The sequence below is a fragment of the Rissa tridactyla genome, chromosome Z (genome assembly GCF_028500815.1).
Source record: "Rissa tridactyla isolate bRisTri1 chromosome Z, bRisTri1.patW.cur.20221130, whole genome shotgun sequence".
Lineage (NCBI taxonomy): Eukaryota > Metazoa > Chordata > Aves > Charadriiformes > Laridae > Rissa > Rissa tridactyla.
In genome coordinates this window covers 43,868,499-43,896,024 of record NC_071497.1, presented here as the reverse complement: position 1 = coordinate 43,896,024, position 27,526 = coordinate 43,868,499, and the positions used below count along the sequence as shown (strand labels likewise).

Here is a 27,526-nt window from a genome sequence, read left to right as displayed (position 1 = left end):
CGGGGGGGGGGGGGGGGGGGGAGGAGGGAAGGAGGGAAACAGGATCGTTGTAATATGCTAGTAAGCCAACAAGTGTGATCTTTCTTTTGTTGTTAAAGATGTTAATAAAAAGTATGCCCTACCTATAAACCTTACTCTACTTACTGCATTCTGACAAAACTAAAATTCCTCTTATGCAAAAGATAGCTCAGTGTTTTACCACTACTTACACGAAAGTTAGTAACTGTTGTTCCTAGTTGACAATAGTTACTGATGAGCATCAGTCGTACTTCAAGAAGGAAACAGCTCGAGGGCTGGTTGTAGAATTTAGGTCAAACTTAAATCTCTTTTTGAATTGCAATAAAACTTGACTTCAAATACAGCATCTCTTAGTTTGTAACATGCAACTGAAATACTTACACAGGTGAACTGAATGTTGTCTCAAGAAATTGTTCACGCTAGTTAGATTCATTGTTTTAGTGTCTTGGTAAAGCTTAGTAAAAACTGTTCCTTTTCCCACCTCACCCTCACCCTTTTGTTTGACAGTAGCCCTTTTAGATGTTACAGAGTGTATTCTTAGAAGGACATGCCTTCTGAACAGAGGACTTACTCTTTTTTTAAAGCAAGGTCTCAGTAAGGCACACCAGAAAGTCAAGTCAAATTAGTTACTTGGAAGATCCTAATAAACAGTCATTGCGAATATAACTGTTTAAAGGTAGTGATTATTCTCCAGAAACTACTTGCTATCTATTGGTTCCCTGTTACAGCCTTGTACTCAGTGCAATGAATACAATACCCACACAATAAAAGTCACTGCGAAGGTATGATGATGGGTCTGATCTCTGGCTAGGAAATAAAAGTAAGAATAACTTTGTACCCAAACTATAGGTATTTTAAAAGGTTTTGATTATAATGCATTCACAGGATCACAGAATGGTTTGGGTTGGAAGGGACCTTAAAGATCACCTAGTTCCAAACCCCTGCTGTGGGCAGGGACACCTCCCACTAGACCAGGCTGCCCAAAGCCCCATCCAGCCTGGCCTTGAACTCTTCCAGGGATGGGGCATCCACAACTTCCCTAGGCAACCTGTTCCAGTGTCTCACCATCCGTACAGTACCTAATGTCTAATTCTAAATTTCCTCTCTTTCAGTTTAAAAGTGTTACCCGTCGTCCTATTGCTACATTCCCTCACAAAGAGTCCCTCTCCATCTCTCCTGTAGGCCCCCCTCAGGTATCATAAAGGCCGCTGTAAGGTCTCCCCAGAGCTTTCTCTTCTCCAGGCTGAACAACCCCAACTCTCTCAGCCTGTCCTCGTAAGGAGAGGTGCTCCAGCCTCTGATCATCTTCATGGGCTTCCTCTGGACCTGCTCCAACATGTCCATGTCATTCTTATGCTGGGGACTCCAGAGCTGGACACAGAACTCCAGAAGAGGCCTCACGAGAGCAGAGAGGGAGAATCACCTCCCTCAACCTGCTGGCCATGCTTCTTTTGATGTGGCCCAGGATGCAATTGGCTTTCTGGGCTGGGAGCGCACAGTGCCCACTCGCGTTGAGCTTCTCATTCACCAACACCATTCATCTTGCCAATAGATTCTATTTTAGTTTCACATCACTATATCATCTATTTTAACTTCAACATCATATGCCTCTTACTCTTTTCCACACACCTCACACTCCAGAGTTGTTTACTAATCTTAGCCCAGAGCTGGTGAATATTCCCTGAGTTTACACTCAAATGCCAACTCTTAAGCTGCTCAGTCACCTTGAATTCTAGGTAATCATCAACTGCAAACACACTGAGACAAGATGCTTAAAGATTTTTTAATTCATTTCTTACCTGTGCACAAGAGAAGTAACTACCAATAAAAACTCAAAAGATATACAGTTTTTTTTACATGGTGGTTAGAAGTAATTAGAGTATCACATGACCATGAAAGTAATGTTTCCAATTACAAATCAGAATACATGTCAGAATCTCAATGGAACAAGCCAAAAAGCCTCAGAAGCGGTTCCAGAGCAAAGGGCAGTGCCCCTTTAATTTGCACAATGACAAAGGTAATTTACAGTTGAACTTTGTGAATATTGAGACAATGTTACAATGCAAGTTTCTGTACAGTTAGATGTAAAGAGATAACCAGAACAATAATTCTAGTATATTTTAACTGAACTTGCTTAAGCATTTCTGCTGAGATGGTTACCAAAGATACTGGAAGATTCTACACCAAAACATGTCTTATGATTATTTTTTTTCCCCTGGCTTTTTTGCATTACTTATAATCTCGTCCTATTGCAGTGTGTAAATCTCTAGAAATGAGCTGTCTCCATTGTATATATTGTGTTTATACTTTATACAAATTAAAGCAAAAAAAAAAGGTAGATTACTCAAGTGGTATAAATCTTACAGCATTTTGCTAGCAAAAAAAAATACATGCCAAAAATCACAATAAGCAGTATTGGTACCCACAAATTATAGCTTCAATTAATTTGTTTCCTTTTAAATTTGTATTCTACATAAACATTAGCCTTCAGTAGTAATTTAAGTAGTAAATAAATTGGACAGTTGTAGGTCAGACAAAACCTGTCAACCCAACTGTGAAAGCTGATACTGTTTAAAAAAAAAAATCACAAGTAGTGCAGAACAAAAGAAGTGTGATGCATGCAACAGAGTGAAAATGCATTGATTCCCACTGTTTGAAGAAAACTACTGCACTCCACCTTAAAATGCATCAGACCGATTTTAGTTATAACAAGACAACCCCAAAAGTCAGAATGAAATAAAGCAAATATTTTAAAGATTTAAAAGCTGTTATCAAAAATAAATTACATTTTTTAAAGTTAAAGAAACACTGCTATGATGGCTGAGAGCCAAGCAGCCTTTCGATAGCTGCATTGATGTCTCCTCCTGTTGCTATTAGCGCTTGTAAGTTTGCTTCACGATTCAGAAAGCCCATTGCACTCAGCTGCTCCAGTTGTTGCTGAAATCGAACTTCTGGATTTTGTAGCTGCTAGGAACAAAATTTCAAGCTATAAAAGCATAACACACATTTAGCAAAGTACAGGATTTAAACATAGTTGGTTCTGCACCACTCCCTGTCTTTACTAATTTCTGACTACACTTTTTTCAAGATCCTAAAACTAAATTATGACATACATTCAATTCACAACTGAATTTTTTAACAAGTCAGAGCAGCTTCAAATTTTAAGAGTAGCTACACTTATGTGACACTCTTGAACTACAGAAAAACTGCTTATCTGGTAAAAAAGGATTAAAATTAAAATTGGGTAAATTTATGTCCCATGAACAGTTTCTTAAAGATATGCGTATAGGTAATTTTTTTTTTAAATGAAACAAGAGTTCAAACTAGTACTTAGGAACAGCAAGGATTATGATGTCACCGTCAGCAATGGTGAACACCATAGGCTTTTTTCCTTGACATAAAAATCACCTCTTTTTTAATGCTCAAAATATTTGTTGTCTAAAATTACCAAAACTCTAATTGTTGGAAAGGTTCGGTCTAAGGCAAACTGACAACTGTGCTTTATGGGATGATCCTGCTCATGCAAACTCACGGCAAAATTCTACATTATTTCAGTGGTATGATCTTGAGTTCAGATGCATTTCTGAATCAGAACAGCTATAGGAAAACAATATGCTGGAGTAATACTGACGTGTCACTTTTTGAAATCAACGAGTCAATTTAGACACCAGTACAAAACTCACATAGCTACCAACAATTTTCCTTTTGTTCTAATTCAACGGTTTCATACATCAAGAAATTACCACCAGTATTTAAAATCTGCATGTGGTTCCAAACCAACACAACATGAAGACGTACCCTGAAATTTAAGAACTGTCCCCCCCACCTGCTTCCCCGAAGCAAAACTAAACAGAATGTTGACTCAGCAGTGTCAGATTTGACAGCCTAAGGGAAAACGTATGAGAATACGGTTTCCTGCAGTGACGCTGACCAGCACTTTCTTGTGGTCAGATGTCAGATCAGCAAGCTGAACTAACTCACCCTGTGGCAAGAGAGGAGGAAGAACTAGGACCACCCCTTCCACTAGCAGTTTGCCATTACACTGGCTATGCACTACAGGGTAAGGGTGGTACACAGCACAGCACGTTGAGACTTAGCAGCATGTCTCCTTTCAAGCCAGTCTTCCTCACCACCCTACAACTACTGGCAAAGCTGCTCCCTTCGCTTGACTTCTGGAGCTCTCGGGAAACCCACAATCCCACACCGTTTATTAACAACATGCAGTGCAGTCTAAACCTGCAGGATGTCAGTGACGCCATACAACAAATTCAGGCTCCAGATAACCAGAGTGTGGCTATTCCAAAGTATGGGACTGAAGCTTAGTCACAGCTACAGAGTAACAGCCAGCAACACAGCCAAAAAGCACAAAGGTAATGGTGTTCAAAATGCTCAAGCCCTTCTCTTACCTAAGTCCACTGAACCCTATCACCACAGTCTGCCTTAATCTATCCAAGCATTTAAGAAATTCAAGGGTATGAAGATAAGTGTATAAAAATCAACTGTTCAGAGGACGCTTTTACTCAAATTTCATGTTTTTCTGGCATGTACTTGCACAGCTGCAACAGCGCTTTTAAGCCTCCTCTGCTCTTCTTCAACCAGAAGTATCCAGCAAACTCTCCCCTCAACTCTCAGGCTCCTTTCTAATGGCTTACAATAAAAAAAAAAAGTAAAAATTAAAAAAATTAGAATATAGTGAGGTACTTTACCTGAGCATTTGCACCAGCAAGTGCCTGCAACATTTGTTGGACAAACTGCTGGTGACCAGGTTCAGCAGTTCCTGATGCTGGACTTGTATTTTCACTGGGAACAGAACTAGGTGCGGTGGACCCTGTAGGAGCTCCAGTGTTTCCCAATCCACCTAAACCAGGATTGAATCTGCATAAATGACAGAAAAAGAAATATACCACTTGAATAATAAATTCTAGCTTGTCTCTTCTCATTTAACTACTGAGTAAAAATCCTGTCAAAGAGTGGATGACAACTGAAGTAATGTACTAAGACAAAGACCAGAGTCATCACTGTTTAGAAGTGCACAGCAGGCAAAGACATAACAGATTCTAAAACAAGTTTAGTTAAACTAAAAAAGGCAGGAGGAAGAGTCCTTAATAAAAACTGAGTAAATCTCTACACGTAAAAGGAATGAACAACACAACACAAGAGAAAAGTTCTTGTCTAGATTTGTAAGTCTGATTCTTACCCTGGTATAAGCCCCGGTGCTTCTGTTGCTAGTGTTTGCAAGCCTTGCTGAATCTGTAGCAAAGCCTGCATTGCTCTAGGGTTTGACATAGCTGATAACGTGTCAGGATTCTGCATCTAAGAAAAGGAAAGAGACTCTTAATCATATGCAGATGTTCAAAGCTAATCTTTATCACTAGGTGTTTATATAGAGTCCAACATCATTTCAGAACTTGTTTTTCAACTTTATATTTGGATATTTACATTAAAACCTTCACGTAGTTTTACTTTTTTTTGAGAAAACCTTTATAGGAGGTGATCAATAAACTCTCTAGATGTGGACAAAGCCTTTCAAATGAGAAGTATACAAGGAAAAGTATTTTTCATTACCTCTTCTAGCAGACTTCATAATCTTTCAAAGATATAGGACTGTTAGTCCAACACCATTCTAGAATTCATCTCCTGTATCATACTACGGATAAGCAACAATGCTGAACACAACGAAACTTGACCGATAGATATCTAAGAAAAAAGTTATACAGTATTTCTTTTTCCTAGCTAAATTCAGACCACAGAAGCTTGAGCATGACTATTTGGGCACGTTTCCAAATCTGTAGTGCTCCCAGAGCCTAGGAAAATGCAAAGAAATACACTGCAAAACATACTGGCAAGAACACATATAATATTCAAGGGTGCTCCAGAAACCTGACTATTTTAGATACAAAACCAAAACTAATGCCTTATGCTCACCTCTGCTCAGAGATGCCACAAGTGAAAAGTAATGTGTTTCAGCCACAAATGACAGGGCTGGTAGCCAGAGCTACTTCAAATAGTAACCTAACTTATTAATCTTAGCAGCCTTCACTTGGCAACTACACCAAATCCATTCTGCTGCAAATGCGTTTTTGATTCATGCAGAAATGCACAGAGTAAGGTCAAACTTCCTCTGATGCAGAGCAGAAATGCAGAATAGGATACGAAGAACTCTGGTCTGGAACATGGCATTATGGAACACTACAGCCATTCACGTGGTTGAAAGAATTTTATCAGTTTCTTCTGAACACTGAACTTTCACCTGTAATTCATGTATACATTAATTATTTTACTCAAAACCGCCCATGTCCAATAAGATTCTGCCAATGCATATTTATTCTAATTTAGAAGGACTGCCTAAAGAAGGAACTCAGGCCCTAGATTAAGTTTACAATAACTAAAAAAAAAAACAAACCAAAAAAACCCAAAAAAATCTTGCTTGGTCCTATTTAGGGAACACAATACTACTACACACTGTGGCAGCTAATACCAAGCAGATGCCTGGGCTGGAAGCACGATGTTTTTAAGAAAGGAAAATGGTGGTAGGGCAACCTTTATAGACAAAAGACTTCAGAACCCACTTCTTTTTCAAGGGATCCTGCAAGATCTCTTTACCCAAATACTTAATGCAGGTTTGAAGAGGGGTGAGAAAAGCACAGTGAAACTTTATTCTAGCAGTGGAAAAAGTACTAATCTTTCTAACTTGCAAAACAAATCATGTCACAAACAGGTGTTCTCTGGCTGATGAACAGTAAGAACAATTATTCCTTTTAGGCCAAGAAGCGAGAGCAAATTTAGGTGGCTGTGCTAGCCACAAACAAAAATATCCACATTAAGCAAGAATTCATTATCAAGGGACAACCTAACTTAGTTTCTAAAGCTAGTAAGACTATATTACAGAACCTAGCTTTTAGCCAAATCAGAGGAAGATGCCAGTTTACTGAAAATACTGCTCATTGACTTGCAGACACTTATTAACAGCTAGTATCTCATCTTACTTGCTGAAGGAAAGTAGGAAGTTGCTGTCTCATTTGTTCCTGAAGTTGTGGATTTCCAGCAAATAAAGGATTATTCAACATCATCTATGGGAAAAAAATATTTAACTTCAAAGATCAAGCAGTAAAAACCACAAGGGGTTTTAAGACAACTACTTGCACAGTAATAGTCTACGAAAATAACCTCAGATAATAATAATCAATCATCTACTTCTCCTTTTGCCAAAGTTTGTTATGAATGACCAGCCTGAACACATTGCAGCAATTTTGGGTGTGGTTTTTCTTTTTGCTTTGTTGTTTTTGTTTTGGTTTTGTTCTGTTGGGTTTTTTTAACCTTTTAAGTGAATGAATTGCCAGGTATTTGTCAAGACAACCCCATTTATATTACAAGAAAATCCTTTTCTGGTCAGCCTCCACTACAGATCTAAGTGACAGTTTCCCTGTAAACACCACCTGAAGTCAGGGATATTTTCCAAGTGAGTACTTAATAGTGAAACAATAACATTCTTTTAATCTTAGTTCAGGATTTGACTTTGGATATTATGACTTTAAATAAAATCTGCGAGCACTTCTGTGATACCATTCATAAAACAGCATCTGCACTTTTACAGTGAGCACAGGTCACAAACGAGAAGTTAAAACAAGAATAATACCTAGACATGGCACTAACTCCCGTCCCTTCAATTCTCTCCTCCCAAGCTAGTGGAGGCATTTACTTACTGACAGATCTACATTAATTTACAACCAAAGCATTTGTTTTGTCTAACTGGTTCTTATTTTGGGTCACAAATTCAGGGCCGTACAAAACACACACAAACTTACACATTATTTTAGAAGCATGCCTGGCACGATTTGCAACTACAAAATGAAGAAGCTCACTACAACAAATTGTTAAATACAAGTAGGTAATAATTTCAGTAAGTTAGGCATTAACATTAAAAACTGGGCCATTCACTACAGACAACTGTTGAGATGTCGGCAAAAGTGAAAACTTAACTGTATCATAGATTCAACTCTAATTTTTTTTTTTTTTTTTTTTTTACTTCAATGCACACAATACATTACTACACCACATGCATTTACCTGTACTGCAAGATCAGGATTCTGGCTTAATGACTGCATCATGCTTCTCATATAGGGTGCAGACAACATATTCTGCATAAGCTGTGGATTTTCTGTTATCTGCTGTAATAAGCTCTGCATTCCTGGTGTGTTGAACATACCAGCTTAAAAAAAAAAAAGTAAAAGGCCACTAGAGTAAACATCCTGACTATCATCAGACAAATTAGTCTGCTTAAAATGAGGATATAACCACTTGGTTTCTATGAGTTTTAGTTCTTGAAATAAACCTCAATGTGCTTCTGCTTAAACAGGCACATCTACCCTAGAAGTTAAGACAGGCTATATCCAACAAGCAGTCCCACTAAGTATCTACATTCTTAGCTGTTTGCCTCCAAATAGGAAAAATACTATCTAGAGACTCCTTACTTTTGTTATTTTAAGGCAATACACAAGTGCTATTATCACTCTTACTATACTTTCCATGTTTGTTTTTCTATGGAGAGCTTTGATAGTAGTCAAATGTTCTACGAAAGTAAATAGCAATAAAAACTTTTAATCAAAAACTCTCTTTCTAATGAAAGAATCATTTCAGTAAACCCCCAAGTATGTGCAAATACACACAATTGCAATAACAAACACACCTCCTACTCCAGGTCCCAAATTTGGTACAGTTGAGCTCTGTCCCGTACTGCCAGAGGTGCTATTTCCAGCACTACTACTGCCACCGCTCTCACCACTGGTGCTGGTACCCGTTGTGGATGGCTGTGAGCTGGACGGAGGAGCCCAGGGATTTGGTAGAGGATCTCTATTTTCTGTACGAGATGGCTGACTGTCCCCTCCTGTAGATGCATTGCTTACTAAAGAAGCAAATGGGTTACCTCCAAACTACAGAGGACGGAAAGCAAACATGTATCATCTCTTAAGGCAACTGTTTTTAAATCTGCTATAAATAGCAAGTTACTTTTCCAAAATTACCCATGAAGATAAATGTTGATAGCTCTTGATGAGTTATACTCACCATGCTACAGTAATTCATTGTAAATATTCTGAAAAGACGCCAACATTGAGAGATACTAGCGCCTCCAAAAAAATTAAATCACATTTCTTTTTGAAAACAGTGTTGCTACTACAGTGGTATTTTGATCACAGTAAGATTATATCTTGCATGCTGGATTCCAACTTCAAAGCCTTTTTTCTTTCCATCTCAAGTTCCAAGTTACTCAACACACCCTTAGAAAAAAAATTCATGGACCTCAGAATTTTAAGGCAAAGAATTAAAGGCATTCAAATTTAAGTAATACAGAAATTCATTAACTCCTAAACAGCTTCTCAAACACACAAAGGAGTAGCTGTAACATAGTATCTTCAAGCTTAGAAGAGCATAGAATTTTTAAAGATCTTTTCCCTCAAGAGTAAGAGGCCACATAGTGACTTCAAGCTTCAAGAAATGTTCTGTCAAGTGCACATTTGGAAATTTGCAATATTTACATGCTTTTGTTTTTAAAAAATATTTACTTTCAGTGGCATTTGCAATCTTTTCTCACCTGTTCCTGTGCTGCATTCAACATTGGCTCCTGAATATCTGTGTACATACGTCGCAAGGCATTGTATCCACCCGGTATACTTTCAAGGTTGCTCAAGGCTCTGTCTTGGTTTCGCATCATTTCCTGCATCATTGCAGGGTTTCTAGCAAGTTCTAGTGTCTAGGGAAGTGGAACGTTTAATCTGTATTAATAAGAAATCCATTCTAAAGTGAAAACGTCAGCATTTGGCAATATCTCAGTTACCACTGTCTAACCCATTTCAAATTATGAATAAAGTCAAATCAAGATGTCAGCTTAGTGGCAGTCACCTGAATTAGATATTTAGCCAGCATTCTACAACAAACATCACTACACTGGCTGGGCCAGGAAGCACTGACTAAAGAGAAGGAAAACCTTGATTGAACTATTCTTTCTTCATCTTTTCAACACAGTATACTCCTACAATTTCTAACATCGTTACAGCAGGCAGTCTATAATATGAACTTTAAGTATCTAAATTTTTAAAAGTATCTATTTGGTTTTTTGATACGTTCTGCCACACAGCGTATCTTACATACCATCTTATTTCAAAAGCACACAGAAGTACCTATAGTTAGATAAAATGAAGACGTAGTATTTTGGAGAATTACTACTTTTGGTAAACTCATTGCTGGCTAGACAGAAGGCTTCAAGTGCACAGAGCGACATCCAAGTCTAACCTCAGAAGACATTATTACACAGTTTTCAATGTCTTTCAAAGCTATGCTGCATATTTTCTGAATTATCAGTTTATTTCAGACATTAACAACTAGAAATACAAACATCAGTTGCCTAGAAAATCCATAAAAGATTGCTGTAACAAGACTAAATACTTCAAGAATGTTTAAGCACTCAACTAAGCATGTCCAATTCCTGCTCTGTTGTTCACAGTTACAGTATAATCAAAGGCCACGAACTTAGAGAGATCCTTCTACATACCTGTCTCATTATATCTGGATTATTCAGCATGTGACTGATTTCTGGATTTCTCTGTATCAGCTGCTGCATTTGAGGGTTAGCCATAATTAACTGCCTCATCAGGTCAGGATTTGAAAGCATGCTCTGAACAAATGGATTTTCCATTATCTGAACCATCATTTCCGGGTTGGACATAAGTTGCCGTTGCATCTGACTTTGCAACTCTGAAAAGTTTGATGTATTTAAGCCCAGGCTACTGAGACCTGCCAAGCCTCCAAGTCCACCTTTAAGAGGATGAAAAAAATATAATTGAACTTTCAGCTTCTAGCAGACTTTTAAACGCACCCAAGTTCTTTCTCAGTACAAAATACTTGAACATAGCCCACACTTCAAAACGACGAAAACCCCATCTTTGCAAGGCTGTTAATGAGTTATCCACTAACAGTGTGCTGCTTTAAATAACAAGACACATAACTAGAAAGCCAACAAACTGCATCTGAAATATAACTTGGTTACAATTCTAACAGCTTTGCTTCTTATTTTCCACAGCTAAGATACAAGGGATGTTTCAGTTTTGGGGTCTTAGGTTCCCCTTGCCCCCAACACTTTCCAACGCATTTATATGGGTTTTATATATATATATATATGGGTTATATATATATATATATAATTTATCTGCCTCCTCTTTGTTAGACTATAACCAAGAGAGATCTCCCAACATCACTCATATTCCCTATTCTAATTAAAAGTACCGCTGTTCTTCTTACTAATGCTCCAAGAACTAATTATGCTTTGAATTTGCCTCCTTTGTTGAGTCCAAACAAAAAATTTTCAGAAGGTACTAGTCAGTCTGAAGAACTGATTACATCTAAAAAACCAATTGCTTACAATGGTTAGCTTTCCAATTCTACGTCTCCCCCACACCATGAAAACAAATGAAATGAAAAAGAATGAACGAAGAACTCCACTGTGATTACAGAAATAGATAGTATTTTTAAGTCAATAGACTGCAGCCTCTTTATTCGTGAAAGATAAGACTGATAACGCTATCAGATTTGGAACCTGGGAAATACTGAACTGTAAGATTAGCAGCAATTTTGTTACTTCTGTTCCAGATCCTGGCTTCATATTACAGGTTCAACTTCATCAATACTCTCCTCACAACAACTCAGATGCACTTTTAAGGAACACAAGGACACTGGAAGGAGTTTCACTACCCGTAGTGCCAGAATGAAACATCACTGGCACCCTTCTACTGAAGATGAAGCAGCACAAGTCTGAATTTCAGCATATAAAATTAAGGAAACAACTTTCCTCTTCTAACTTACTGATCAGAAACGTTCTACAAGCAATATCATAGATATCTGTAATCAGTTTTTTGAGTGTTTGTTTGGGGGTTTTTTAAAGTTCTGTCTACATTAGAATAAAGTTTCAGGGACAATTACCTGAATCCAAGAGAAGACACCCACCATGCTACCTAACAAATATTCTTACCCAAGCCAAAAGGGTTACTATTTGTTGAAGCTGGTGTTGAGGTACTACTGCTTGATGTTGATGTGGTAGCAGTACTCCCTGTGGTGTTTGCTTGTTGAGCTGGGTGGTCTTGTGATCTAAAAAAGCAAGTTTAAAAGTTGCAAGTTTAACATGTTAATTTAAATAATGCTATTAAATACAGGAATAGGCATACTTGAGAATCTTAATTTACATTTTGATTCTTCCTTAAAAATCATGCTATTACATCTAGGTCGCCTCCTTTAACAAATCTTTCTCACACCTCTGTAATGTCATCAGTTTTTCAGAACAGTGGTTTGAAAAATTAAGAAAATGGATGGGTACAAAGACATCCATTGCCAACTTCTCAGCCTACCCCCGGGATGCCCACCCATGAATTGTTTCCTCTGTCCTTACCTTGCTTTAAGGATCCTTGCCTTATTCCACTATACTCAAATACCACTGATTACACAGCTGGGGCTTAAAGAAATAAAGCCTAGCAAGATTTAACATCAGATTTATTTCATGACACATCTTTAATAGGATGCCTTACTGAATGTGAAATTCAGTTAACATCTTATTTCATTAGAAGACAAACATCAGAATCTCACTAACCTTTAAGACTTCAAGAACAGGGTAAGAACAAAATTACACAAAGTTAAAGCCAGCATAACTTAGCACAGGCACTAAAGGCTGCCCAAGTCATATACTCACCACACACTTCTACTGCAGAGGCATCAACACAGGTGCTGCCATGTAGTAAAATAGATCAAGGAACTGAGTTTGTGTAAAGCTAACCTGGCCTCTATTCAAAAGAAAAGGGGCTAGTTTGAAACCTAAATCAGTTCTCCAGTCTCATTCAACAATCAAACTCACAAATGCCTGCATATGCAGAACTAAAGCATGAAATAACTTGTAGAAACTAGTAATTCAGTCCTCATAACAAAGGTTTGAGGATTTGACAGTACATTAAATTTCATACCCCAGTTCATCTGAGTACCTTTCAGCTATAGTAAAATTCTGTGCTTGTTTCACTAAAGCAAAGATCAGAAAAAAACCCAAACAAATGAACCAACCAAAAAAACCCACGAGCCTAAGAGATACTTCAGGTCCAGAGGCTTTGCTGAGGTTTCTAAGAGTTCTCTTGACTCCAAGCTAAACATCAGCCACCAAAACCACAGACAGAAACCAAAGGAACAATGAGAATACGTTGCACACTTCACAATTCCTTCCACCAAATCATCAACAATAGCTTCTAAGTACCCCATCTGCTGGTATACCCTGCTGATTTGACCAGCGTTCTTGTAAATAGGTAAATAAAATATGCATGCCAAGTCATGAAGGTATATGGTGCCATGGGACCAAATCACCTCATTCAAGGTCTTACTGGGGAAGAAAGGAATTTGAGTCCAAAAGATCTAACAGTTCTTCTATAACTTAAGTCCATGGCAATTCCTATGAATTTGGTTTTGTATATTTTAATTTGTATTTCTTTCTTGCTTGTTTTCAGGTCTATCAAATTGGGAGCACATACACTCAAGATAATGTTTTGACTGTCAAGTCAAGACTATCACATCTTTGAGTGATGAAATTCCTATAAAGTGCACATCATGTTTTTTATATCCACTTCACCAATACATTTCCTCCTGTCGCTTGTGAAGGAATTATAGATGTTGACTTGGAACTTTGTATTCAGAAATGCAATGCACCTTCACTGCCCATTGCTTATCGCGCACTGCTACTCTGACACTGCATAGGCCAGGTTACAAGATTACACTGGAAGTCTGTATCATTCTGGAAAACTTAGTACACAACAATAAATTACTTTTTTTCAAACAAGGATTGGTTGGGATATATGAGGATTCCTATTTGAAAGTTACACATATAATATTGTTTAGAAGGGAAATTATCATCTTCATATCTAATTTCGGAAAGTAACTTTTGTTTATTCAGATATATGGCAGCAACAGTTAAGTAAACGGCATAGTGTAAAGTGGTTGGGAGCAATCCAATCTTGACACTCATGGCTGAAAATCAGCACTTGCCAGGCCACACCAGCAGGGTTTAAGTCTTGCCTTTTGGGTCAAGCATAAAATCCAGGTATTTTAGAAAGAAGATTATTGAGATGGTTCAGGACAATGCTATACTTTCTGAAACATGATTTTCATTGTGCTGGCAATTCTCTTTAGCAGGTCTTAGAAGCGTATTTTTAGTTTACTTGAGCAAAGCTAGTAGGTGAAAACAATACTGCCTCATTTGAAGATAAGGTAGATACATGCAAAGGGTCTGTAGTTTTTTGTTTGTACTTCCTTTTCTGAGACATAATTAAAACATTCTGAAGGTAATGGTAATACATTCTTCTAAAATTATTCAAAAAAAGTTGGGGAGAGAGGAGACATGGACTGCAATGCTGACAGGACTGATGCACCAATACCAAAAATCCCCCGAAATACATGAAGTGGTATCATGCATGGGAGCTCGTTTGGCTCATTTGGAAGGTACAAGAGACTGGCACCTGTATTTCAGTATCTACAGTTATTGTAGGTCCAAACTATGAACCCTCTTACGCCTGTGCAAGTCAAAAGCATCCCACTGTCACTACTTACGAAGCCTCTCTGACACACTCAAGACCGCAGGCGAAAAAAAGCAGAAGCGATGACAACAGCAGAATACTACTAGTTTAGATGCATGAAGCACAAAATTGCAGGATTAGTTCATACTATATCCAAGACTGGGAGGGCTATCAGGCCTAAACTTCAGGCTATGGAGGCACAGGGCATGGAAGGGACACCTCTGCCAGTGCAAACAAAAGTGTTTTGACAGAGACAAACTTTTTGTTGCAGGACAGAGAAAACAGTCCCATCAGGATGTCAGCATGGAGTTGAAGACATCAGTTTCAACAGATGCCTAAATTTAATGCTAGTGTTCCTAATAGGCCTTTGTGACTTGGTGAGGCCTGGAAAGGGAAAACATATTTCTTTTCTCTCTTAAATACCATGCTCTTTGCTGTATAATCTTACATTTCCCACAGGAGGAGATCTTCACCATGAACATGAAAGACTTCAGTAGAAGAGGAGCAAGAATACTTTCAGTCTACAACAACAAACATCTTATTGACTATGCAAGCTAGACTAAATTAAGGGATACATTAACCTATTTGCTGAAAGGGTTTTTTAGTTGAGCCTTTTTCCTTCTGAGCACTTCACAGGAAGTAATGGGCAGATGCCATAGCTCAACTGATGCAACTTTCTCATGGTCGTTTTAAAGTTGCCTCACCAAAACAAAGAAACAAACAAACAAAATCTTAAAATCCAAGACTTTCTCTTCTGCCAGATAAATTAGTTACACTAAAGCAGTTCTCTCAAAAATTTTCTTTCCTTGTTTTACCAGAACAGTGACTAAGGATTCACCTAAAGTTTTCACCCATGAAAAGAAAAGCCACGCAACATATCTTTATGGACAGTAAGAGCTGATATCTAAGAACTATGGAGCAAAAGCAGAGCCAGCACTCAGAACTAAAAGCAGAAAAGTTAAGTAACAAAAAAGCGAGATATTTGCATTTAGAAACATAAATTCAATTAAAATACAAGAAAAAACAAAGAAAAGAGCACTATTAGCTACTGTTATTCTGTACCAACTGATACTAAGGAGCTGATTAAAGCGATTTAGTCAAAACTAGGTTTGCCCAACAGAAACCTGTCACAAAGGATTCAGAGCATTTTTACTTCTAAGAAGTAAATAGAAGATCACTCATCAGTAAGGTTACCTGTTTTGTGTTTTGATAACCAGGTGAACAGTGAGTCCATCGTGAATTCCATGTTGAGTCAAAGTATCTTGATCTTTTAAAATTTTTCCAGCAAATATCAACACAAGCTGATCAGTGTGGGACTTGAAACGCTTGGAGATTTCTTCCTTAAACTAAATAAAAAAGTTAGTATTATACATTCATGTAACTGAATACGTATTTATAATTTTTTAAATTATTTAAGTACAAGCTATTTTGTTCACATTTAATGTATTACCCCACATTCTGCTTTACACAATCTAGAAATACTTTAATAAAGTCTTCTGAACTTTTTTGTCCATAGGAAGATGGGAAATAGTTATTTCTTTTCCATACAATAAAAATCTTCTGAGTTTCACATCTACATCGCTAGTTATATAACTAGCAATAACAAAAATCTGACTCCACTTAAAGACTACTGTTGTTTCAATCAGGCATGCATCCATGACAACAGACATCTACTAGTATATATACTAGTATGTAACTACTATATATACACTATATACAAAAGTACTATATAAGTAGTATATATACTTTTTATATACACATATATATACTGTAATGTACATAATTATATACTAGTAAGTATACAATAATATATATATACACACACAGACACACACATGTGGCAGTGAAGCCATCCATCGCTGAAAGACTGAGGATGCAATGTTACAAGTACAATAAATCTGTCTACACTTTTGCTGGAACTGAACAGTGGAGTATCCTCTCTTCTTAGACATATTTTTGCTGCCTTCCATGTCAAAACTAGCATCCCTTTCCACAAAGGCAAAAGTTACCCCTCTGGTGGCTCTGCTTTCTCATTCAACACATGACACAGCTACATGAAATGCGTTTGCAGCCCAGGGCATGATGAATAGCCACATTCTTCATCTGACCAGGAAATCATGCCCTCATTAAAACAACTCAACATGGAAGCCCACTGTGTACCTTGTTGCTTTCCTAGCCAATAATAATCAGGTTATGCTTTGACTGAGTTCTGACTGACATTTATTATTCTCCAGAAAACACTCTCACTGAAAGAAAAAAATTCACAAAACTTAAAAAGGAACATAGCCAAGAAAAATACTAATGACTTGATTATAAGAAAGCCAGATAAATTTATTCAACAGGACTAGTCAGTAGGCTAAGTATATTTAAAGAATCCCAGGCAGTTAGAAAGTCCTTCAGAAGTTTCCCCTATTTAACATTTTAAAATTAAGTTGACCATGCTACTTTAAAAAACACGCCAAATATCCTAAGGAATTCTTGCTCCATATGAGAAAGTAAAATATTAATCTTGCAGTTAGTTATTAATAATTACATTTTATAATAGGCAGGACTAAAAAAGTAAAATCCCACTATACTATGCTTTGAAGGTGAGTCTCTAATTGAAAGAGTCTGTAGTATAGGAAGACAAAAAAAAAAACACAGACTGAAAAAGAGAGAGAGTTTGAAGTAAAAAGTCGCTGTGTTTGGGTAGAAATTTGGCCTTGGTTAGTTAAAAGTCTTCTCACTCAGAGTTAGTTCCAGTTCTCAGGGACACAACTTTTAAGTCAGCCTTTATACTGACAATATTTAGACTCGCAAGTATTCCATTCCTTCCCAAAGCGGGTTAGTTACCTGAATTATTCCTGACATGTTTATCTAGTCTGTTTTCTGAGGTCCCAGCAACTTTTTCCCACGAAACCTACTCCAGTGTTTCACTATCCTTTTTCTTCATTGCCCTGCCCACAATGGACAACACAAACAGATTGTTGTTCTCCTTAGAATAAAGCGTTGCAGTAAGGCTAATCTTTCCTTGAGAGCTGTGTTTTCTAATCCTATCATTCCCGCCACTCTTTGTATTTTCAAATCCAATTACGTCATTTAAGTGTGGGGCTCAACCTGGCCAAAATATTCCTCACCAGTTCTTATCTACAGTTAGTGGAACAACAGGATAAACCCTGCATCCTGCAGCCTATATTCCTACTTACAGGAAAAAGTGAGAAATCCATGTGGGGAAACATTCATGTAACAGTGATGACTTACTTAGCTATAAACTCTAGACCCTTTTCTGCAAAGCAACTATTCAGGCAGTTACTTCCGATTCTGCATTCTTCTGGTTAATTATTCTTAATACATGTTCCAAAGTAACACAAAACCAGCAGAAATACTAACAATTTGTACAATGCTAATGCATAAGAATAAAGAGCTACCATACTGTGCCAAACCAAAGAGTAATGTCATTTACCCAAACTCATTTATTGTCATATTTTCCACAACATGTTCTGACAGTGAGATCCACAACTTATTTCTCATCATAAAGCTGATGCTGTAGTATAACATTCATAGAAACACAGAATATTTCAAGTTGGAAGGGAGCCGTAAGGATCATTGAGTCAAACTCCCTGCTCCTCTCGGGACTACCCAAAACTAAATCATATGACTCAGAGCATTGTCCAGATGGTCCTTGAACTCTGAAAGGCTTGGTGCCGTGACCACTTCCCCGGAGAGCCTGTTCGAGTGACCGATCACCCTCTTGGTGAAGAGCCTCTTCCTAATGTCCAATCTGTACTTCCCCTGGTGCAGCTTCATTCCATTTCCTTGTGTCCTGTTGCTGGTCACCAGAGAGAGGAGATTAACACCTCCCCCTCTGCTGCCCACCTTGAGGAAGCTGTAGACTACAATGAGGTCATCCCTCAGCCTTCCCTTCTCCAAGATGAACAAACCAAGTGACTTCAGCCACTCCTCATAAGTCTTGCCCTCAAGGCATTTCACTATCTTGTTCACCCTCCTCTGGACACACTCTACTTGTTCGATGTCCTTCTTCAAATTGCTTATCTTAGAAAAAGCCCCGTCACACATTTCTGGAAGCTGCTATTTACCCATAAGATCAAAGGAAACAAAACACCATTTACAGAATATAACCAAACTGTATCAAACATTACTAGTACATAGGCATCAACGGCTATACACTTCCTTTTCCAACTTGCATGTGATGCTATTTAGAAGATCTACAAAAACAACACTACAGTAAGATATGAAAGCAACAGACGATGTACCAGGACCCCCAAAACAACCTCTACAGCAGCATACGTGCATGATTCAAACACACAATAGATCTCTTTCCAGCCACAATAATAAAACCGTCAAGAATACTGAGACAATTTTGGCTAACTGAGGCATATTTACATAAAAAGCCTAACCAAGATGCAAAAAGAGCCCAGTCTCTTCACCACCTTCATTTGCGTTCAGCACAAGCTTAGGACTTCTGAAATGACAGGGTTTAAGCAGAACGAAGCTCTCTGTTTGACACTTCATTCACAGAAGACTACCACATGAAACCTAGGTTACCATACAGGGTATTTTGTACAGAAAACCAAAAGCAGGAGGAGTTCAAAGTGTCACTAGCTGGAAACAATGAGCATTTCTGTCCAATTCTCCTACTGCACTGACTCTTCCTGTTTATTAGCAGGTAACACACCAAGCAATGCTTTCATCTGATTCGCTTTACTGTTCTAAAATACAAGTTTTACCTCATTGTAATAATACTAGGCATTGTGATATTACAAAGGCTTTCAGTTATACCTGAACATAGAAAAGGACTTGAAGTTGTAAAAACAACGTTTCACCACAGCTAACACCTAGCACATTCACAGAAACTAGTTAATCATACTCCACTAGTAATTGAACGCAATAAAAATAATGTAAAAATATGTAAATTTTAGACATAACTTAAATAAGTGGAGAGAAACACAATGTGAATCAGACTGAAACACAAGACTAATAACTAGACAGAGGCCTTCCTTCCCTAGGGAGAAAAGGGGAAAGCATTCTTAACCAGAGCAATTAATTCAAGGTCACAGCCTCCTCAAAGCATGGCAACTGGTAATTTTGGTATGAATTAGAGCAAATCTAAAGCTAGTCTTGTTGAAGCACCTTATCCACATTACCGTTTTACCTCACGTTAACTTGTTTCTATCAACTTTTTTTTTAAAGGACAAAACAATGTAATTGTTCACATTGAGGGCATTCACAATTTTTTTAGCTGCACACCAGCACTTCTTGTTTACAATCTCAATTTCCATGCCAATATTCTCATATTCACACGACTTTAAAAAACTCAGCCCAATACTCCACTAACAAACCTCAGCTTTTTTGTTCCATGTGAACACAAAGAAAGGCTCCATGAACAAGTTAGGACTTCTATTACACCTGCTCAACTTGATTGCCTCTGAACATTTTTGCAAGTTTATGGGTGGACACCACGGTGTTGACGCCCAGTGCTGAAAAAATGCGCACTCCTACCTGAGCTAGTTAAAGTAAACACTTTGTCACTGAACAAAGCAAACGTCTGAATACACATGTAGTAGAACAGCTGACTAAAAGAGAGGCTGTTTTGCACTGTCACTTTGCAAAACAGATCCATACTTTAAACATTAACCAATTAACATTTGACCATCTGACAAGCTGGCCTAGGAAGGGCCTGGTAAAAAGTTATTCCAGACGAAACAAAAATCTTCACATATAAAATGTCCTTTGATACGTTACCACCACATAATGATTCAAAAGCTTTTGCTGACTCACTCTATGACATCAAAATCAGCAACTGTATTAACACAACTATCCAGTCACATGATAAAGTGCTGTGAAAAAGGAACAAAAAGAGGAAAACAAATAAGCAAAAAAATAATTTCTCAAATCCTCTCAAGCTTGGCATAATAAGATATATTTAAAAATTAAATTACAGTAACAGTCTGAAAGAGGCCTCAGGGAATTAACATCCAATTCCCACTGAAAAGTAACAGAAAACGGGCCCCTAAAAACTGCAACTGCTTTGAAAATACTAAGCTACAACTTTATCTAGATGACAATAAAAAAGCAAAGTTGCTGATTCTTCGCACACGAAACCGTGTTTTGAACACAGTACTGGATGACATGGAAGCAAAGGTTTGCATCTAGAGGGCTGAACTGCAGTTTACGTTCCCAGCAGTCCCTCAAGCAGTTCTACTACAAAGAAAGACTTTCAAATCACATTACCTTGTTCAGCACCGCCCTTTCAGAACGCACCCATGACCATTTAAACTTTCAATTGCTGTTCCTATTAACATACACAGTCGAACATATTAGCTGGACTCTAGCCTCTCTTACACCCACGCCCAGCAGTTTCAACAGAGCCTAACTTTGATGCGCTCCAGCTTTCTTTCATACAACAGAACTAATGGCTACAGGTCTTCTTGACCCAAGAAGTAAGGAACCAAACACACTCATGGCAATACAGCCGCTGCAAGCTGTGGTGTCCTTTTCTGGTGAATCACACCTGGTAATTTCATGACCGTGAACTGAAGCGAGTCAGTGAAAACAGGGTTTCATTGCATGATTCTCGGACACTGTACAGGAAGGGGGACAAGGACTTGTGGTTTCAAGCAGAAAAGCACTTTTGGCCCCACAGCCCATCATCTGCAGCAGATAAAGCGTCACTAGATAGCACACCCAAACTTAGGCTTCTGCATAAGCCTACTCTGCCTTTCATGACTCAGTGGGATTACTAACTTCCTGTTCCTTTGCCAATGACCCATGCCAGTTTGACAACAAAATTATTTCCTCAAAGCTCTGCAACCAAACCAAACTTACAAAAAAAAATAATCTCAAGAAGCAAATTCAGATTCTTGATGAGCTTACAAGGCTAGCAGCCCATAAAGGAAACCTGCAGCAGTACAACCTAGTGGAAAGGGCTCAGGACTCCCGGTCTAGCTGTTTCTATCCCTTCCAGGCATCCTTCTGCAAGCCACTCCACTCCTCCATGCTTTTACTTAGGAGAAACGGTAAGCAATACTTCCCTTCTCCATAAATGCACTTTGCAATCTACTGATGGAAAGTTTGTACTTGTAAACAGAACTAGCCTGTTCTCTAACAAGTCACCGAGACCGCAAAAGGGCATAAAAGCATTACGTGTAAAACGGGATTCTTGTAGTAGAGCTTCTTTTTGAGAATACACCTACACTTTCTTTTTCACAGGATAGCATAAGATGTTTTATCCTTCAGCTGAACTGTGAGGAGCTTGAGCAACATCCATTTTTCCTGAGGAAACACTGAGATGTGAGTTAACTGCCAACAGAATTTCTTCTCATCTGACCTTCTAGGGAAGCATCCTTAAATTGTTTGACATTAGCAAGTTTTAAATTTAAGGTGGTACATAGACAGATGAGTGGACTACAGACATAATGGCTAACACTCTTTTTAGCCTGTCAGTGGTAGTGAACCCATCAACAATAAGTCTAAACAAAAGTATTTTTCTCCATGTCACTACATAATCCCCAATTCTTAAGATTTTGACCGAATCTTAGTCCCAGACAGTGACACTCCTTACATAGCTAAGGTTTGTAGTCACTAGATTGAGAAGCTGACTGGGCTCTAAAATAAATATGTAGAATACCTTACAATGACACCTCTACCACAGCTTTTCATTCATTAGGGTTTTCTCTCCTGTTGGCAATTTTAAACCCTATGCAGGACAATCTTTACAAATTCTGTGACATCCCTGATCCGTGACTGAGGGTGAGGGATGCTAGCACAACAGACCCACATGAAATACAGGAGGAAGGCAGGCCTTATTTGACACAGATAAAGTTTTAAAAGGATATACAAATTGAAATATCAAGACGAACCTGTTACTCTGCAGAAAATCAACTGCGTGTAAGACACTTCACAGTATTATTTAAATAGGTATTCTTATTTTACTGTATCTGCCAGCCATTCACAAGAAAACACCTGCTAAGTGCCATGGTTAGATAATTGACACTTTTTAGTTACATCTGACTAAGCCAACTGTCAGGAAAGTCAATATACCTTCTTCTAAAGGTTCTTATTCTACTAAATAGCCATCTATCACTGCCTTGAAACCATTTTATTGAGAATGCCAAAATGCATAAAAAAAATAGCTTAAGAAACATGAATAATCAGAGTATATTGCAAAGCAGACTCCATAAAGTCACACAGATGTGTCTCAATGCAGACACCAGAAAACCTAAACAACTGATGTACTCAGGTGGCTTGGATGCCAACAAAATGCTAAATTATAATCCTGGAAAAGGAGAACAAACTAGACTCCATTATACAGTTTCAACCTCTTTTGGTTGTACCATGCAGTAATCCCTGGACTACGGAAAAACACTGAGACAGAACTAGATTAAGTTAAAAGCATTGAAATTTAACCGTTCTTACAAAATAAAACATTACACGAAGTATTAAAAGCATACACAAATCAGGAAAGATGCTCCACTAACAAATCACCCAACGTTGCCCTTAACGTTTACACCCGTGTCATCTTTATAAGCAGAACATTACCAATTTGGGATCATGAGAACCAGGCACAAATCTGAAATCCTGGATTTATAGATTTAAAGTTTCAACCATAAACTGTACTCAAGTTGTAATCAGAGAATAAAAATTCATGAGATCTCCGCTTGACAAAAAGCAGAATCTCAACACAATATATACATTTACAGGTATAATTCAGTATGTCAGGTTTTTTTATCTATGATTTAGCCTAGTACAGAAAGCACAATACTTAGGTATTCGCTTAGTTTAAAAAACATACAAGATGTTAAATACACCGTAACTGAAAACTATTCCACACTGAAGAGCAGCTCCATAAAAAGGTTGATGTTAAATTTAATAAAAAAAATGCAAAAGAATCAAATCTGTCTTCTGTGGAACTAAACTCAATTTCACTAACTTTTCCAGATGGATGTTACTCTGAGATTTTCAGACAATCACAGGACTGACAGTAATTCTCTGCAAGAACTGCAAGCTTCTGAAATTATTAGTGCAGATTTCCTATATTCACTGGTTGGCCTACCAGTTAAAAATATACAGCAAGGCATGTTATTTGGTTTTGGAGTTGCAATGTGCACAGAATGCACAACTTGGTATATCGCAGTCTGCATACGCAATGGTGGACAGTAACTCTGAGCCACTTACAATAAACTCTTGAACACTGCAAATTTCAACACTGGGCATTACAAGAAGCATGCCATGAAGTCTCAGCAAAATTTAACTCTTCTACAATTCCCTTATGGTGAAAAGAGTCTAAACAATGAATGTAAAACTGTTTTTGCATGCAACTGGTTCCAACACCCCACCACTCAAACAACTGAACTCGTTCAGTACGACATTAAGACACAAGTTGTCCACAACATGAGCTTACTTTCTCGTTGTATACAGGCTTTACCAAAGCACGCTGTTAAATCAACTCTGCTAAGCAAGGAATTGCAAAGAATGTATTGCCATGAACACAGAAAAGAAACAGAAGCAAAAAAAAAAAAAAAAGACAAAAGACAAACTGTTACTGAGCTAAAGTATCAGCACTGTCAGGGGCACCTAAAGTCAGCAGGCTCATAGGTATTCATCTTTACTCACCATGTATTCATGAAGTCTTTGCACAGAGCAAGATCAGTATCATACCCAGTCAAGAACGCAAATATTTGGTCCTTGTCCTAATACTGAGCCAAACTGTGCTCAGCACAATCAAATATGTTCCACAGAAAAAAAGACAGGTGGGTGGCACTTGGCATCAACTGACCTCCCAGAGCGTCTTTGTACTTGAAAGTTATTTTCCATTCCAACCTGTGTACTTGCTACTGCAACTGCACAACCCAGTATCAGCAATAACAAATCCTATGTTGCTGAAGTCTTCCAACATAGGGAAAAATATTCCTTGACTACGGATGGTTGCAAACCTGGCTTACATTAATGGAGCAATATAAAATATGCTTTGTGTAGCCCTAAATTTGGCCCTGATGACCAAAAATATTTACCTAAAAATCCAGATTTTTGTTCTGTCAGTATTCTGCAATTACTGCAAACAAATAAATAACAAGTCAACTCACTAAGTCATAAAATTAGCTACAGAAACATGCAACTGAATGGGCTTTATTTTGCTGTATGACTGTAGGGTCATTTGGGGTTTTTTTCAAGCTGCAAATATGGCAGGCATTGCTGGCCCACCTATGTCAACAGAACAAACTGCTTCCTGATCGCAGATGCGTTTGAACAGATGTTCAACCTGTGTTGTATTTGAGATTAACCTATTTTCAAGGCTGTCTCTAGAAATGTCACATCTACCGTTGATGCTTATTATTAACAACAGCTCGTTTTTACAGTTTAGGAGAAACAGACAATACTGGTCACACTACAGGGACAGTGCATTTTTTAGTCCTAGCTATGACATTGTCTGGGACCGCAAGCAAACAGTCAACCCACAGGGGCAATCTTACTTCACAGGAATCAAGATATAACTGCAGATCTAACCGTTAACAGCAGCTCCAAGAGAGACAACATTAAGAGTTTAAGGTATCTGTGGAGAACAAAGACATTTTAAGCAGTGTGTTCTATTAATTACCTAAGCTTGCATGTCTGCTTCCAGTAAAAATTTGTGTTCTTGCTAGGTTGTGTAACTATTTCAGTTTTTTAAGATAATTGTTTATTTGAAAACTTGGCAGCCCCACTAGCATTCACATGTGAAAAATCTTGTTGAAGTCAAACAGATTACAAAATGCACATCATAATTAAATCTGTTTATAATTCCTGAAGTACCCAAACTAACTGCAGACTGCTTTTCAGGACAAATGTGATTGTCGGGTTAGATACAACATGTGAATCTCTTTTTAAAAAAAAAAAAAAAACAAAAAAAAAAAACAAAAAAAAACACAAAAAAAAACCCCACACAACAAACCCCAAACCTGCAAAGACTTTTACAAAAACTGCATTGACGCTGCTCACAAAGCTATAGAGAATAGAGAAGTGAAAAGCACCCCTTTCAGACTGAGATCACTGGGAAAGCAGTGGGCAACATTAAAAAGCAAACACAGTCATTTTACCTTTGGGAGAAATGTCTAGATTAAACTTGCAGAGAGAGTAGCTGATAGCATACAATATTGCAGCTGCCAAAAGACCAGTGAAGACAAGAGAGTACTCCCACCCCTCTGGCAACTGGAGAGAAGACCTCAATGGAACTTATGTCTGGGATACCTATAAGCCAAATGCTGACATAAAAAGCCATGAATCTAAGCCAGACCTGTTACGGTTGAGAAAATTCATTACAAGTTATTGTTGTATAGACAATTATTCTATCACCTGATGAGCGTTCCCCACCTGGGAAGGAGAATTGAGAAAAACCAAGGAAACCTGAGGGTTGAAATTATAAACAGATTTAACAGCAGAAGACTAAATAATTAACAATAATACTAAAGAACCAGTATTGATCCCAATACCAATATAAAATAGACAAGTATTATACTTAGCCAGTTCTACCAGCACGAAGCTGTGCACTCCCAGCAGTGGACAGCAAATGTCAGACACTGCGAGCACTAAGGCTTCGGAAGGAAGGGAAGGGCTCAGGGGCCTGGCACCAGGGCAAGGAGTTCTCAGGATTGCAGCCATCAAGAAAGAGAGAACTTCTTGGCAAACTTTCTAATTTATATTGAGTTTTACATTCATGGTATGAAATAATCCTGTTGGCGAGCTTGGGTCAAATGCCCAGGTCCCGGTCCTCCCCATCCCTGCAGCTGGTAAGGCTGAAAAATACTGAGACCTTGAAACCCACAAAGCCTAGCTGGCTATGAAGTAACTATTTTCACAAATTCAGACACTAGAGTCTTCTAAAAGTGCAGTTTTCCCAGATATTAGAGGAGAAGTTAGTCCTGTGTTGCTCAACCCAGGACAAGACCCCCTCAAGAGGAAAAACTTGTGTATAGAAACACAGTAGTGTGTGATTATTCACACTGGACACTTCTAAGATTCAACTGGAGAGGATGCTGGGCCATCTTGTCTCAACTGTGCTTTTGTCAACAAAGATTGCACCAGATGTCCCTTCCAACCTGGTATTCTATGACTGAGTAACCTCCTTGCTGTCTTTAAAGACAATTTTACATCAAGATAACGTCTAGCAATACAGAGCTGCGACGCAGGTGACTGCATACGTTTTCTACAGTCATGCTAGTTAGCCAGCCAGCCTCCTACTTGCAGACTGAGTCAGCTCGACAGAACAACTCACAGTTAGAAACCAAGCTACATCCAACTGCTGGGCCGGCTCTCTCACCGTTGCAACAGGGAGGAGAGAAGCTGGGGAGGAGGAAATGAAGCCGGACGTTTCTTCACTACCCCAGCTAGCCTCAGATGGCAGCAGTCATCTCCTGGGCCGAGATCGTCCCTGGTACTCGCCCAACAGCTCCCGGGCGAGCAGGAGCTGCTTTGTCACCGGGAAGGGCCCTGGCCCTGCAGTGCCGGGAGCCGGGAACGGCGGGCCTGGGCTCTTCTCCCGGGCCGCACTCCAGCCGGACCCGGACCTTAACTCTGGCTTGGCTACTCCTGTCGGGGCCCCGCTGCCTGCCCGCCCCCCTCCGCTAGCCTCGCTGGCCCCTCACCTGCCGGATGCTGCTGTTTTCGGACACGGCGAACTCCTCCTTCTCTTTGGGAGTTTTCACCGTGACTTTGATGATCCGCGGCTCGGCGGCGGAACCCCGGGCGGGGGACCCAGGGGGGCTGCGACCCCCGGCGGTACCCTCCGCGCTCTCCGACATGGCGGGGGGGGGAGGGTTGGGCGGGGGTGAAGGGAGGGTGTGGGGGATGGAGGGAAGAAGGAGAGGCCTGGCGTCCTGCGGCCCCGCAGCTCCCAGCGCCTCCGCTCCGCGCAGCGCCCGCGACACCCGCTCCCGCAGCGGCGGGCG

The 27,526-nt window shown here is 38.9% G+C and overlaps 1 protein-coding gene across 3 annotated transcripts; it reads right to left on the bottom strand.

Annotated features, from left to right (window-relative positions):
• Positions 1–1,787: 1,787 nt before the first annotated feature.
• On the bottom strand, positions 1,788–27,526 carry UBQLN1 (ubiquilin 1). 3 transcript variants are annotated; one of them, XM_054185119.1, is made up of 11 exons: positions 27,224–27,526; positions 15,801–15,952; positions 12,038–12,153; positions 10,565–10,827; positions 9,608–9,766; positions 8,705–8,948; positions 8,085–8,227; positions 7,005–7,088; positions 5,216–5,331; positions 4,725–4,893; positions 1,788–3,004 (listed from the first exon to the last, which is right to left on the bottom strand). In XM_054185119.1, the coding sequence occupies exons 1-11, from the start codon at positions 27,377–27,379 to the stop codon at positions 2,912–2,914; spliced, it is 1,695 nt and encodes a 564-aa protein (XP_054041094.1). In that variant the 5' UTR covers positions 27,380–27,526; the 3' UTR covers positions 1,788–2,911. The 3 variants fall into 3 exon arrangements, with proteins under 3 accessions (XP_054041094.1, XP_054041091.1, XP_054041092.1); XM_054185116.1 differs by having other exon boundaries at positions 1,788–2,985; XM_054185117.1 differs by having other exon boundaries at positions 1,788–2,982; positions 27,224–27,525.

What these genes read in the sequence shown, in the direction of transcription:
- UBQLN1 (XM_054185116.1), bottom strand. Translation starts at nt 27,379, where the DNA reads ATGTCGGAGAGCGCGGAGGGTACCGCCGGGGGTCGCAGCCCCCCTGGG. An exon ending in TGAATGCAGCACAGGAACAG is followed by an intron (nt 8,949 to 9,607) that starts GTGAGAAAAGAT and finishes CGTCCTCTGTAG; the next exon opens with TTTGGAGGTAACCCATTTGC. An exon ending in TTCCTACTTTCCTTCAGCAA is followed by an intron (nt 5,332 to 7,004) that starts GTAAGATGAGAT and finishes TCCTTTTCTTAG; the next exon opens with ATGCAGAATCCTGACACGTT.